We start from the raw sequence: 14774 nt of genomic DNA on the forward strand, positions 1-14774 counted from the left end.
GATTAACAATGACCACCAAGCCATTGGTTTTATGCTAATAACACATTGTAATTTAAATATATTGTATTTAATTAATTAAATTAATTTAATTCCATAAATTAGACCCCCTGAATAGATGTAACATTTTTGGGTTTTTAAAGTGCTTCAGAAGATATTTATTTTTTAATAAGTGGGAAAAATGGTCTTTAAAGGACATTTAATTTTTAGTGAAAAAGAATATTACCAAAAGCACATGACAATTTGTTCATCATCTTTGAAAAATGGAATTTTTATATAAAACTCACATGTAGCATTGAATACCAAAATGATGGGTACACACAGTTGGAATTCAAAATCAGATTTGCTACTAGCCCTCTGCATGATGTCTTAAAATCAAGAATGATCCTGAGTGAGGAGCAGAGATGCTTTGGGCAATCAGTGCTTTTGAAGGTGAATTTCCTCACTCTGTGATGGGTTTTATCTAGTGCGCAGGACAGCCATTCAGACTGGCAGTGCCCTGGACTTCCATAGCTTCAGTGACAGGGATGGGAGTGTCGTTGACTTGAATATTCTTCAGACAGCCAAAGAATGATTTCCACACAGGGAGCTTCAGGGTTTGCAGATTGGCTGAAAGAGTAAAGGAGAGGCACTCAATGGATAATTCATACCACCAAATGAGTGTGCCTATTTATGTGCAGGCTTATTAGAGCTAAAGGCATCCAAGGTCTAGTGCACCCAGCCATTTCCTTCCTTCAAGCGGGCATCTGACACGCTACATCTGATGTGCTAAATCAAATCAGCAAGAGGGTACTGCGCAGGTTCTTCAGAGGGAGATGCTATAGCTCAAATCAGTAGATAATAACTCTGAACTCTAGCGCTTTTCTGGGTCACAGAAGACTGATGAATAACCAAATTATTTAGAGGGACATAAAATAATGAGAATGACAAGGTTCTTCCCAGACAAAATTCTAGTTCTGAACTTAACCCTATCTCACCCCGCCTGGCTCTCTCACTCTGGCTTCATCAAGCTTAACAACTCACCAGTAAAATGAGAGAAGAGAGGAGAGACCAGTTTTTCAGTCCCTTTCCTGATTCTGGATTGATATCAGGCCTCTGATAAGAGGTTAATGCAAACTTTTAAGAGAGGCTGATAAATTTTGGCCTTGGGATAAGGGAAAGCAGCAGTAATGGGGCTGGGCTAACCTGAAATATGCCAGTTGCTGGCAAGTGGATTTGCCTGAGTGCTGGAGCAAAAGGCGTCCTCGCCTCCACCATCTGGCCAATGGCTGCCCCTAATAACCCATGGACTGAGGCATCACACTTGTTGGGCTAAGATGGACATGTTAAAGTTGACATGGGGCAACATGGTTATAGAAGGAGTGAGGATAAGGGTTACCTGGGACACCTCCAATGTGCAGCAGCTCCGGAGTGTGGGCCGGTGGGAAGGGGAACTGCCCAGCCGTGTGGCTGTTGTCTCTGTCCAGTTGGAGGTGCAGGATGTGTTGTTTTATGATGACTAGAGGGAAAGGAAGTTGGTCAGGTCTAGCCACTGAGGAGAGCCCTGCCCTGTCCACTGTTTAATGTCCACACTGTTGTGTCACTAAGGGCTGCATTTTAATTCATTCCTATCAGACTGGTGGGGGCACTGTTCCCAGGAATCTGGCCAACCTAGAGATAAATCCAATGCATTTCTGGACACCAGGAGGTATTTATGTTCTTCCACGTACATGCTCAAATTTAACCCTTCAAGTGAATCTGTGAGGAGGATAGGATGACCTCCACTTCCCAGAAGAGATGGTGACTCTCAGTCACTGAGGAAGTTGATAAGAGGGTTGGTTATAAGTTGAACGAACTGGGATTCAAGGCCCGGCCTCCCATCTCAACTTCTTTCCAAAACACTGTGACTTCTGAAAACTGACGCCAGAGTGTCACGTTTGACTCCCAAAGCAAAATTCCTCCCATCTTAGCAATTTTTAGCTAATTGCAAAGGAGTTTTCAAATTAGCCAAGAAAAGATCACTTTTCACAAAAGGCATTTTAGCCAGTATAGGTTACTATTATCTCCAAACCTATGTTCGCAAGTTATTTATAAAATAGCAAATTCTATTTGAGAGACCATATCTTTTCTCCACCCAGAAGTTTGTCTCAATTGTTTACATTAACAGTAAATGGTTATTGAAAAACCAACCCTAACAAATCCTCACTGAACACTTATTCTACATGTCAAATATTGCTAAGCACTTTACATAAAATACATTATTCTATTTAATTTTTATATTACTGAGAGGTGTATTCTATTTTCTATCTCCATGTAGAGGGGAAAACTGAAGGTCAAGAACAATTAAGTAGCTCGCCCGAGGTCATACAGTTAAGGGCTAGAACTGAGATTTGCCCTCTGTTATTTTTGTCGTCAGAGTCAGAATATTAATCCATGTTATACCGCCTTGAAGACAAACAAAGTTTATCAACTTGCTGGACTCAAAAAAAAAAAATCTCATTGTGTTAAGAAGAATTTTAGGTGGCTACCACCATGAAAAATATAAATACAGTTGAGGCTGTGATAATGTTAACCAGGGGTGGGGGAAGGGTGCTGACCTCAGCCAGACATGAACAGATGGTGAACTGATACTGCGTTTGAGACAATAAGTCAAGGTGAAAAGAAAGACTGCCTCAGTGTGTGAACGATAGGCTAAGAAAGCCATACCTGCCACTGAGTGCCACTGTCCATCACACAGAGACTGCTTTGGTGTGAGTGATGTCAAGATCCCACCTGCTTCACTGTTCACAGAGGCCGTGACCTGGAAAACACATGCATTTTCTTAACTTATCTGGAAAGGCAGGTGGCGTTAACTTCCCCTGCCATTTTCCTTCTAGCCCTTGCTACTCTTAATGGTACAGGGGCACTTTGCAGTAGGTTCCCCTGAAGCACCAGGTAATCACATAGGGTCCAAGGCTTTGCAGTAATATCTCTGCTGCATTCCTTCCAGGCAAGCAAGCTGCAAGCCCAATGCCCAACCTGAGTTGCTGCCGATGGCCAGGAGCCTTACCCGCAAGCTGCAAGCCCAATGCCCAACCTGAGTTGCTGCCGATGGCCAGGAGCCTTACCCGTCTGACCCCTACTCCTGCCAGGCCCTGCTCAATAGTTACTGATTAGCATAAGGATCTACCTTAGCTATGAATATGTGCCAGTGGCTCCGTTTAAAAGGGCATGTGAAACTGGAGGGTAAAAATTCTGTCTGAGACTTGCTGCAAGGACCAGCCAATTATAATAATTCCATGAAAACTTGATTTATAGAGGGTTCTTGTCCAAGAACCCTTCGATATACTGGGCACATTTAAGTGGTCAGACCCTTAGCATGCTATTTATTGTGTAGCATTCCTACATTCCCACTCTCTAGGTCAGGATAGTCCTAGGGCTGAAAGGTGAATGAGAGGAGAGGACTAAAATAAGCACGTTTATAAATAATTTACATTTAATTTGCATTAGGCAGTGCAGCCTATTCTCAGGCATTTTTCAAGTTAAGCAATGTCATGCTATTATGAAGGTCACCACATCTTGATTTCATTTTTTTTTGGTTATTATTTCCTATCAGAAACTATTACTGTAGACTTTCCTCCACCCGCTGCTACTGAAAAGCCAAGCTTTCTCAACCCAACGGCTGCTTCTTGGGCCTACCAGAGGCCGGCCCAAATTATAGCCTGCAACTTCAATAAAAGTGTTCTAGGACTTTGGGCTATTTTACTTTCTTTTGGAAATTTCTTCCTCACATTTAATAAACTCTGGAAGGATGGAAGGGAAGGAAATTGGTATTTTATCAATCTTTGCCTGGACATCTTAAATAAAAGAGGCTTCCTGGGAGAATCCGGTTTTAAAGAGGTTTTTGTTATTGTTGTTTTTTTGAGAAGGAAAGTGATAAAATGAGGTGGCAAAAATAAGAGATTGACCAGGCCTTTGACTAATGGGAAGGACAAAGCGACAGAAGCACAAACTGTAAAATGAATCACAAAAAGCCAAAGGATGCCTGTGTGGACACTGGGGGCCAAATTGGCTGCAGGGACCACAAAGGCCAGTGAGTTGTGTAGAGAGGACAAGGACAGTTGACGGCATCAGTGGCCACAGGGCTGTGGGTGTGGGTGGAGACTGCTGGAGAGAAACCCTATTTCAGTACTGCCCGTATGAATAGAAGAAGAGATGTGACAAGGGGAAGTGGGGGAGAGGAAAAGGAACATTTACCAAGTATATGGCAATTATTATAACTTCTTTTTAAAAAGCCCAAGATATAAAAATCATACACATTTTGAAAATAAGGAAACTGAGTCTAAAAGAGGGTAAGTAACTTCCCAAGGGTCATATAATTAGTGGTGAAATGAAGAAAGGCCAGCTTGTTTGCATTTTCTCAAGATTGAAGACATAAAGAGCAAACACCCAGAGGGCCAAATTACTTGCTAAAGGAAAACTGCACATTGGCCCAGCAGCCAGGCCTCGTGATTACAATATTGGATCCTACTCTCTACTGTGACTTCACCTCCTAGGGTCTCCCAAGGTGGAGTCCAGCTCTAATGTAGACCCACAGACCCTCCCCAAGTCATCAGACACTGCACACCTTTCCTGCCTCCATATAAACACATAAGTGGTTCCCGGGTTGACTTCCGATGTGTATCAGGATTCCAGTGAGACTTCGTGGGCGAATGCTGAAAACAAGCTTAAATTCTGGCCCAAGTAACACAGGGTTAGCTGTCCGAAGGGGGGGGAAAAAAGCAAAGAGTTAAACATCATAATTCAAAAAAGGATGCAGCTCTTCAGACTTAAAGACACAAATTCTTCCAAACTATTTCTTACCTAGGATGACATGACCTCCTTCCTGGGAGAAATAAATGCCTTTCTCCAAAGAGCCACCCAAGCAGGGAGATACCCCAAAGCTTGCAGAAGGGGTATCCAAGGGTTTCAGATCCAATTGAAAGTTCCTCAGGCACCCCACAAAACTGCTTTTGGGGAGACTCTACAACCAAGCAGCAGAAAAAGAAAATCTCATTACTCACAACTCCAGAAAAGCATCGGCATCCAATGATAAGGGCGGGGAATTATCCTCAAAAGGGGGTAAAGAGGCGGGGGGCTCACCCTTCCTGCCTTACAGGGTCAGGCAGGACTGTCCCATTCAGTTCACTGCCCACAATACCAAAAAGAGCCTGAATACCAGATGCCTGCTGGGTGGTGGAAGTTTGAAGTTGCCACCAAACCCTGTGGTGTGCGTACAGGGGGCAGAGGTGGTTAGGGTTCCAGCCACTGTAGGAATAAGAACAGGGAGGGGGACCTGACCCTGGTCCACACAGTCAGGGCTGCAACAGGGGAAATTTCCACCCTGCAACTCACAGATCTCTTTACAGGTACAAGCCAATTCTTAGTGTTTTATGAGCCTGTTCTATAGCTTAATGCAGGTCAGCTGACTGAAAAAAGAGGCCAAAATATTCCTAAAATAATAAAGTGTAAGAAAGCTCCCGACATTGTTGAGTCCTGTGTGCTAACGGCAAATCACGATTGCTGCAGTGTTAACATGAGACACAGTGGGAAGCTTTGGGGGCTCTCTGAGAGCCCAGTATCTGCCCAAGCAGGCCCCAGGGCCCAGGATGGACTTCTGGGATTCCTTAGTTTATCAGCCAGATGGTCCCTGCACGTACCCTCTCCTAGGAAGAGGGACAGTAACTTTCATTAAATTCTCAAAGAAGTTCAGTCAATGAACAAAATCTCTCAACTCCCTTCTAGAAGAAAAATTTTTAGGACCCTGGAATCCTATGGGACAGATGAGGACATGACCATTTAAGAGAACACGGTGATATGAAGATGCAGTGTCTACAATAAAGCACTGATTGTGCTTCCATGACATTTCTAGTTTCATTTTTTTGAAAGATTTATTTTTATTTATTTATGCATACAAGAACTGGGATGTAAGCCAGAGGTGTGGGGGGTGGGTAGAAGATTCACCAGAGACAGAATGGGGAACAGAACAGGCAGACTGACTGTTCTGCTAAGGGGAACAGCAGGCAAGACAGGAGAGGTCTGCTGCACCATGTGGGTTAGCTCCCTGGCCGGGGATCGAACTCAAGCAGTGGCGATGATCGGGTGATAGCGCTGAGACTTAAACCCTAGACCATCAGTGAGGCCCCATTTCTAGTTTCTTAAGATGCACCATGACATGCAATGAAGGGCTTGTATCTGAAGCCAAGCTTGGGCTCCCTAGGACAGGCCGTAACCTCGGGTTGAACCCTGCAGGCTGGCGGGGGCTTGGTATTCAGAGGCACACACTGCTTGGCAGAGGCTGCCTGCCCTCTGAAAGGCAGGTGGAGGGCAGCCTGATGGCTTGTACCCACAGCTTGAAGGGAGGCTGCAGAAACAGCTCGTAAACAGTGCTGTAAACAGTGCTGCTATGGAATGTCCCAGATATTGGGATGCTGGGTGTGATTTATCCAGGTGAAAAGAATGCCTAAATTATGCCCTGAACTAGCCAGCCCTCACTGGTTTCTCTGAGAGGGAAATACATGATGGAAAGCAAACACTGACACTGAGCATCCTCCTTAGTTATGAATGTTCTATATTACATATATAATGCTGTCTACTATGTGTGATACCTAAAAGTAATATGTAATAAAGCAAAATAATACTTTATGACGTCCGGGGCTTTGGCCCAAATCCCAGTGTGAAGCTCAAGCGGGCCAGGCTGAGCCTCAGGGAGCCACAGGCTGGGTCTGCCTGACACCCTATAATCGAAGCAGGAAAATGATGTGTCCTAATTATGTCCATTTCTGGCCTAGATTTAAGTCATGGTCCTTCCTCCCCCAGGAGGCAGGCAAGCAAACATCACACCGGAATGGGTGCCTAGTTCCAAGAAAAGGGACAGGAGGAGCCGCGCATCAGACACTGCATTTAGGTGGAGACAATTTGTAGGCCACCACATTAACTTTGTTGGGAAAAAGCAAATCTTGAAGATGACCAAAAACTCAGAAGCAATGACTCTGGCAGCATGGAAATTGGGGAGGACAAGGGGCAGAGGGCTGCACAGAGGCCTGCTGAAGGGCTCCCTGGAGCCTCAGTCCCATCAAAGACTTTCATCTTGACAAATCCATGAGTGCACCCCTCCCTCGGGGGACAGATAAAGGGGTGACTTTCCTTTAGCCCAAAATCTCCCCAAGTTTGGTTCTTACGGTAATTTTATTTCAGATATCAGGAAACATTAGAGCACATTTGTTATTAAGTTTGTCATTTTCCTGCCCTGTCTGATTACAGCAAGGAACACTTGGCACTTTGAGCTCATATGTCTTAAATGCCTCTTACAATTATGTAAGACACACCTGATCAAGCTCCTTTTTCTCTGAGTCAAGAAAGTACAGGTTATGTCGTCTAGCTAGACATCAATAACTTTTCACATATTTATTTTTTACGGTTACTTACTGCATACAGTAAAGGATTTGGGGTTCCTATTTATGAGAGAGAAAAGACCCTTTAAAACAAATTGATACATAACAGTGAGTTGACTGAGAGCAAACCATTAAATAATCGTGGTGCCTGGACATAGCAGAGATGATAGAGGTGGCACCAATTGCCAAAGCTTGGAAAACATTATCTTCACCAAAAATTTCCAGCTACACCCAAAAACCTATGTTTTTGCATCCCCCGGATGAGAATCTAAGAGATTCATATGTATAAAGCCATGGAGATGCCTTGCACCCACTTCTTCAGGGCCTGTGTCTCAAACTACACCTTAAAAATGAAGGGTTCGGGTTGGGGAATAGATACTCTCTCTGTGGGATCGTGGATATTAGATCTTTAAAAAAAAATCTAATATATTTTTGAGATTCTTGAATATCTTACATAGTTATAAAGTCTTATTAAACGATAAATTAGCTTTCTCTATGATTTGAACATAACTATTTACCTTTGGCTTCCCTGAGGGAGATGATCCCAGGGAAACTGAAGCTGTGAGGCTGATTTTAGACTTTCCAGGCAAACTTCCCTCCCTGGCCCTCAGACCATCCACAACCAGGCGGCCCCTTTCTCCATCTTCTCCAAATGCCACCTAAAGAGTAAAGAAAATGAGTTAACCATGCTCTTACCTCTGGTGTTGGGTCTTATTAGCAGTCACAGGAAATTGTAAAAAAGGGTTTTCTGTCCCTTCATGTAGTTTTAAAAAAAAGGAAAGATTTTTTTTTGCCTTGTATTGTCATCAGCGTCATCCTTTGTGAGATGATGTTAGATGTTGAACAGAGTGAGCTAAAAGAGAGCTTTAAAAAGGTTGCTCAAAAGCGAATGAATAAAAAGTTATAATTGATCTGGAAACTTAAACAAAAGATAAATGACTGCAGAGCTGAAGGAACATCACACACACACACACACACACACACACACACACACACACACACACTTAAGCAGAGCGTGTGCACAAGTAGTCACATGTTACCTGAGGGGGTGGGGAGGGGCAGCAGCTATTTTCTTCCCACAAGAGGAGAGACTCTTGCTAAAAGTCAGAATCCCTGGGCTCCCGTGTGGACTCTGCCATCCCATGGCTGTGAAACTAGTCTCAAATGACTCCCCAGTTTACATGCCCAGCTGTGGCCTCTGGCCTCTGCTGTCTTCTGACACATGAGCTGGGATTTCTGACAGGCAGCTCAGCCCTGGAATGTTCACAGCTCCACTCCTCCCTGGCTCTGAACTCTCTCTCCCTCCAACCATACCTGCCACTTCCCCTTCTTCTCTATCTTAGTAACAGCCCCACTTGTGACCCAACTGCTGGCCCAAAATCGCAGGACTCACTATCGACTCCTGTTTCTCTCACACGTACACACAAGCCCTCTCATTCTGCTTTAGAACACATCCTGGACACCCCACTTCTCTCACCTATACCATTGTTCCTCCAAGTCAAGGTCATAGCATCTGTCTGGTCTCCCTACTTCTGCTCTTACCCTCTTTTAGTCTCTTCAGCTAAACAGAGTATTAAAAAATATAAACCTGGGGCCTCCCTGGTGGTGCAGCGGTTGAGTGCTGCACTGTGGAGCTGTCCACAGCCTCTGCAGCGTGGGCTTGATGCCTGGCCAGCCAGGGAGATTCCCACATGGCACGCAGACCTCTCCTGTCGTGCTTGCTGCTCCCCTCAGCAGTGCTTTCAGTCTGTCTGCCTGTTCTGCTTTCCGCTCTCTATCTGGTGAATCCTCTCACCCTCCCGTGCCTCTGGCCTGTACCCCAGTTCTTGTATAACAATAGATAAATCTTTAAAAAATATATATATATGTATATAAACCTGATCATGGAACTCTCTTTTTATAGGTTAACTCTCCAAAAGCTTCCATAGTCCTCTATTTGGCTTTCAAAGCTTAAATGAGCTGGATCCTGCCTGTCTTTCTAAGCCCATTCCTTATCCTTTCTGCTCTGTCCACTTAGCTCATTCCTGCCTGGGTCTTTTATTCAGTGCTCCTGCTACCTGGAACACCCTCCCCATGGTCTCATGCAATTGTTACCTTCTGGAGGCTTCCTTCACTGCTCTCTCAAGCCAGTCTCTCTGCTCAGCCACTTCCTTACCTCGGCCCACTGTTTTCTTCAAGCATGTGCCAGTATCTGACATTATATTGGGGGCTTTCGTTTATGTGCTCCACGATGACAGCTCATTAGATATTTGTTCAATCACTGAGAGAAATTTGTCAAATCACATGTTTTCTGAGTTCCAGTTCCCTCATCATTTAAAAAAAGAAAAACACCTCCTTGCCTTAGGGCTGTATTTCTCTTCAGTCTGGGTTGCTTTCAGGCAAGAGTTGGGATGCCAGGGATGTGGTTTTCATACTTGAGCTGTGGACACAGCATTCCTGCCCCAGAGAGGGGACTGGAGACCAAGAAATTGTCCCAGAGGTGAGAAATGGTCCAGGAAGCAGGGGTGGGAGTAGGCAAGGGGAGTAAGGCGGCCAAGGGAGGGGTGGAAAGGGCTAGATTAGCAGTGAGAGAGGCCCATTCTGGAATTCAGGATGGCATCTGTGGATGGTGTGTGCAGCGGTCCTGGTGCTGAGAGGTTGGGCACTCAGTGCCTCCGACCACACTCACTCCCCTGCCCACACTTGCTCCCCCAGAGTGTGCAGGTTCTAGCCTGGGGGTGGTGAGACCCAATCTTCAGCCACAGGGAACTCTCCCCCACTCCCCAGCAGGTTGTGACACAGCCTGCACTCACCGTGTGCCACTTCCCATCATTGCATCTCTCTTTGCTTTTGAGTTTCAGCTTTTTCCCTTCTGCCCCCAATGCAAAGACCAGATGTCCTTTTGAAAAATAAAGTGCCATGTAGGAGCTCTTAGTGCCCGTGTAGAACACGAGTCCTCGGGAAGATGTTGTCTGGACTTCCATAGCAAAGCTTGGCCTGGGGGGAAAAGAAAGCAATAGTTAGAGAAGGAAAAATGGGATTTTAAGAGTTTCTCCACATCTTCCAGGCTGGGAGAGAGGGTGAGAAGCAGAATCCTAAGCCTCTATTTTTCAGGTAAATAAAATAAGACATGCGCTGATTAAATTACCTGTCTCTCTGGGAAGTTTTACAGTCACGATATTCTAGGAGTTAAATGATTTGTTAAATAATCTCCTTACCATGTTGGGTTAAAAGGTGGAAATTCTATGGCAAACATAATTAGTGGGTTAAGTCCTGGCACATGGTGAAAATAAGCATGTCTTACAGTAAAATACACATAACATTTACCATCTGAGCCATTCTTAAGTGCTGAGCTCAGTAGTGTTAAGTACGTTCTAAAGTTGTGCAACCAATCTCCAGACCCTTCATTAAGCAAAACTGAAATTCAATGCCCATTAAGCTCCCCAATTCCCCCTCCCCCAGCCCCTGGCAACCACCTTTCCACTTTCTGTCTCTACAATTTTGACTATTCCTAGCACCTCATCTAGGGGGAATTACAGCATTTGTCTTTTTGGTGACTGGCTTATTTCACTTAGCAGCCTGTACTCTTGAAGCACGGTGAGTACTCATTCTATTTTGTATACATGCAAGGAGGAGAGGGAAGTTATGAGAAATCAGAGGGCAACTTGAATAATAAGATTTTGATTCAAGCATCTAGGAAACATATTTTGTAAGATTTATAATAGACACAGAAGCACAGACCGTCTCCCATCAATCTTGACATTTCCTTGACCTTAGTACCCCATCTATGATGGAATAGGAACTAGGCAAGCACCATGCAATAACAGCAGAAATGAAAACTAATGTTCATTTGTGTGATGGTGTCATTCACACATCTGACTAAGCAAGCTTTACTTTCTATGAAAGCTCACATAACCATCCATCCATCCATCCATCCATCCATCCATCCATCCTTCCATCTTTCCATTCATCCATCCATTCACAAATATTTAGTGAGTATGTAGTAAGTGCAAAGGCACTGTGGGGGCCCTGGGAATGCAGTGAGGAATGGTGCCTCAAGCTGCTATGAAGCATGTGTGCACTGAAAGAGGTGTCTTACAGTGCAGTGAGAAAGTTGGTGGAGATAGTGGCATCATCTCCATTCCCTATGGCTTATGTGCAACCGAACAGGGCAGGAATGTATATCCTGCTTATAGCTATATCCCTCACACCTTGCACACAGGAGGTACACAATAAATAGTTAAATGATAAATGATATTAATTAAATTAAATGGATAAATGAAAAGTTGGAGGCAAAATGGGGAAGTGAAAGATAAAAATCAGTTACTTCTCTTTGCTTTTTAGTACTGTGAGGCTAAGCAAACACAGAGATATGCTTTAAATCTTCAGATTAGCAAATTTCCTTGAGGGTAACATTCTTCAAAATGAAAAAGAAATCTATATTTGTTAAATTCAACGAGCCAGATGGTGACACTGCTCAATATTTCTCAGTGTGTCTGTGTTAGTGCGGAGGTTTAGAGAATGAAGATTAGCCAATTAAGGAGGTGATTAGAACTTGCTACAGAATTAAAGTACTTTACATATGTGGGCTTGGTCATTAAATTTGACATTTGCTTTCCATAATTATTTCTTAAAGCAACTTTCTTTCAGAAAAGACTAGCTGACTAACACCCCCCAAAAGGCAGCCATAGATGCAAATCCCAGCAAATGACGCTGTGGCTGTGACTGACTCTTCCTCACTGGAGGCTAGATGGGGAAGGCAGAGCATGAAGCATCACTTTTATACATTCACCAAAAGTTAAAATAGTGGCAAAGAGGCAAAATTTTGCTAAAATATAAATTAAAATGAGAACAATAGAATATCCCAAGTCTTGCAACTTTCAGAAAATATACTCTGAGTCCCACAGCATTTGGGACTAAAATAATTTTTAAATTGTATTTACAAAATGATTGACTACTTTTAAACTTTCCTTTCAAAAATGTTACATTTTCCAGTTATTACATATAATGTAGCATTGGGCTGGCAGGTGCTGTGGTTGGATCACCAGAAGAGACTGGATAACACATGGAGTGTGCTGAAGGGGAAGGGGTGGGAGAGGGCTCCAGCGGGAGGGAGGGCAGAGCTGGTGCTGAAGATTCAGAGCCAGGGAGGCTGGAGAGAGGGAGACTAAGACGTCTCCTGCAGAACTCAGCCTTTTCCCTTTCCACCTTCACATCTGCCTATAAATCATGAACCTGCCTTAGTGAGTGGGCCTCTAGAGCCATCTCCTTAGAAGCTATTACTTCCCCTCCCTGCAAGGAAAGCATTATCATCCCCATTCAACTGATGAGAAAACTGAGGTTCAAAGAGATGTAGCAATTTTTGAAAATATGTGAGACAGGCCTAATGATGCCAAGTTTGTGGAAAACAAGCAAGGTCAGGCTTAGGAAAATTGAACCACAGCCTATGGCAGCCCCCAAGTTGCTGCTCAGGGACCCCTCCAGGAGAACCTGCTTTGAGGAACCAGGGGGCTCCAGCCCCTAGCTGCCATACTAGGGGATCTGCAGCTACACTCCGAGACTCCCAGCCCAGGATGAGCTAGGCTGGGACAGGAGAGTCCGACACTGAACTCCTATGGATGATCTTGGCGGGAGGTGTCTGTCAGCTGCCTGGTCTCAGGCTGCATCAATCCGAGGCCCTTCTCACCCCTCTCCCCCCACCTTCCTGCCCCTTTCCTTTCACAGGTGTCAGGCCCACAGCTCCACTGAAAGGCTCCCCCTGCCAGGACCTGCTTCTTTCCACTTTATCTTGCAGGAGAACAACACATTTCTTGAGTATCCAATCCTATCTTGGCACCTACATCCCAGAAGTCCCAAGTTGGGATGATAGCCAGGTCTCAAAGCCAGGGATTTTGACCCAGAGGCAATCCTGCCTCTGAAGATGATTCATAAAGGAGTTTTAGCATTTTTTTTTTTAATTTATGTCCTTTAAATCACCTGAAAACAACAAAGCATGTTTTTCTTCTTTCTTCTGACATAACATCTCTGCTCATTTCCTCTCCTCCCTAAAAGATACAACTTGTTCACACAAGAAGTCCAAATATATTCTCTAAAATTGATCTATCTAGCACTAAGTCTACCTAAAAGAATGTTTTTTTTTTCTGACTACAGAATACAGAAGAAAGGTGATTTATCATAGAAATAAATAGCAGCTTTGGAAAGAAATACCAGCCTCCTTATTTTTAGAACACCATCAGTTCTAAATGGGATCTGAGCTGATGGTTTCAGCCTACAAGTTGCACGCCTCACATCACATCACATGTGCATTCCAGCTGTGGGGGGGACACGCTGTGGCCTGTACAGGCCAGCCCCTCTTTTCACAAATGTGCTAGTGCCAGGTGTCATGTGACAGGTGTCATGCCCGGTGGTAGAATCACTGCAGAATCAGGCTCTCAGTAGGCACAAAGGCAGGAAAATTAAGTAATACCTGGGTGTCAGCATCTCCTGGGGAAGTGTGAATAGCAAGTGGCTGGTGGGATTGTCCCCAAACCTGAGGCCTCTGTGACTAGCCTGGACTTGGGATGGGGGCGGGCAGGACTGAGCATCTTGCCATGTCTCTGCGCTCCTCCGGGAGGCCCCTGGCATGTCCTGCAATGGCTGCAAGGAAGAGAAGCAAAACATTAGGACTGCTAATTATCAGTGGAAGGAAACAACAAGGCTTTTCTTGCTAAGTGCCTGGCTCGGTTTTTACTTTCATTCCTAAGAGAGAAATTCTATAGAGATGAATTCATCCTTGGGGAGGACACAAGTTATTCCCATCCTACACAAGGCTGGTCTTGTTCCTGAGAGCTGCAGCGCCTGGGACCAGCTATGGCAGCGCCCCTCCCATGTGGCGCTGGGGAAGAACACAGCGGCCCTGAGAGTCAGCATCTGGCCAGACAGACATGAAGCTGCCCACCCACCACCTCCCCTGGGGACCAGTCACTTGGACTTTTGCAGAAGGGCTGTGAAAGCACCTAGAGAGCAGGAAAGGAAAGGTAGAGGGCCCACACGTGTCCCCACTTTCATCAGAGCTGATGCCAGCACAGAAGTCTGTTCTCTCAGCTGGATGATGCTCTGAACTTTTGAACAGGACTGAGCGTCAATACTGGGGAACAACCACACTAAATATAAAATGTGAATAGTAAAATTGTTGCAAGATAGTGAGACTGCCCAGTTCTTCCCCTCTTTTTCTCTGCAGTCCCCCCTCTCCCACAGGGTCAGGGCTCAGCTGGGAGCCCATTCAAGTGAAGGGTGAGGTGTATCAGGAGTGAACATGTGGCCCTAGCCTGGCCAATGCACCTTCAGGGAAAGTGGAGGCGGGCAGCTGAGCAATGTTTCCTAGCAGAGAGAGAAAGGCAGCTGATGTGTTCTCCCTGGGCATTGTGG

At 44.8% G+C, this 14774-nt stretch overlaps 1 protein-coding gene across 1 annotated transcript in view; it reads right to left on the reverse strand.

Moving 5' to 3' along the window:
• Nucleotides 1-222: 222 nt before the first annotated feature.
• The window catches only part of LAMA3 (laminin subunit alpha 3), a 262122-nt gene continuing 247570 nt past the window's right edge, over nucleotides 223-14774 (reverse strand). Inside the window, 8 exon segments of the mRNA XM_037508729.2 lie at nucleotides 223-606; nucleotides 1376-1495; nucleotides 2683-2776; nucleotides 4583-4713; nucleotides 4819-4978; nucleotides 7907-8047; nucleotides 10181-10364; nucleotides 13834-14003. Of these exon segments, the coding sequence (XP_037364626.1) occupies nucleotides 461-606; nucleotides 1376-1495; nucleotides 2683-2776; nucleotides 4583-4713; nucleotides 4819-4978; nucleotides 7907-8047; nucleotides 10181-10364; nucleotides 13834-14003 (1146 nt within the window). The 3' untranslated portion in view covers nucleotides 223-460.

Source organism: Talpa occidentalis, unplaced genomic scaffold (assembly GCF_014898055.3).
Source record: "Talpa occidentalis isolate TD23 unplaced genomic scaffold, MPIMG_talOcc4v2.1 talOcc4.13, whole genome shotgun sequence".
In the NCBI taxonomy this organism is placed as follows: Eukaryota; Metazoa; Chordata; class Mammalia; order Eulipotyphla; family Talpidae; genus Talpa; species Talpa occidentalis.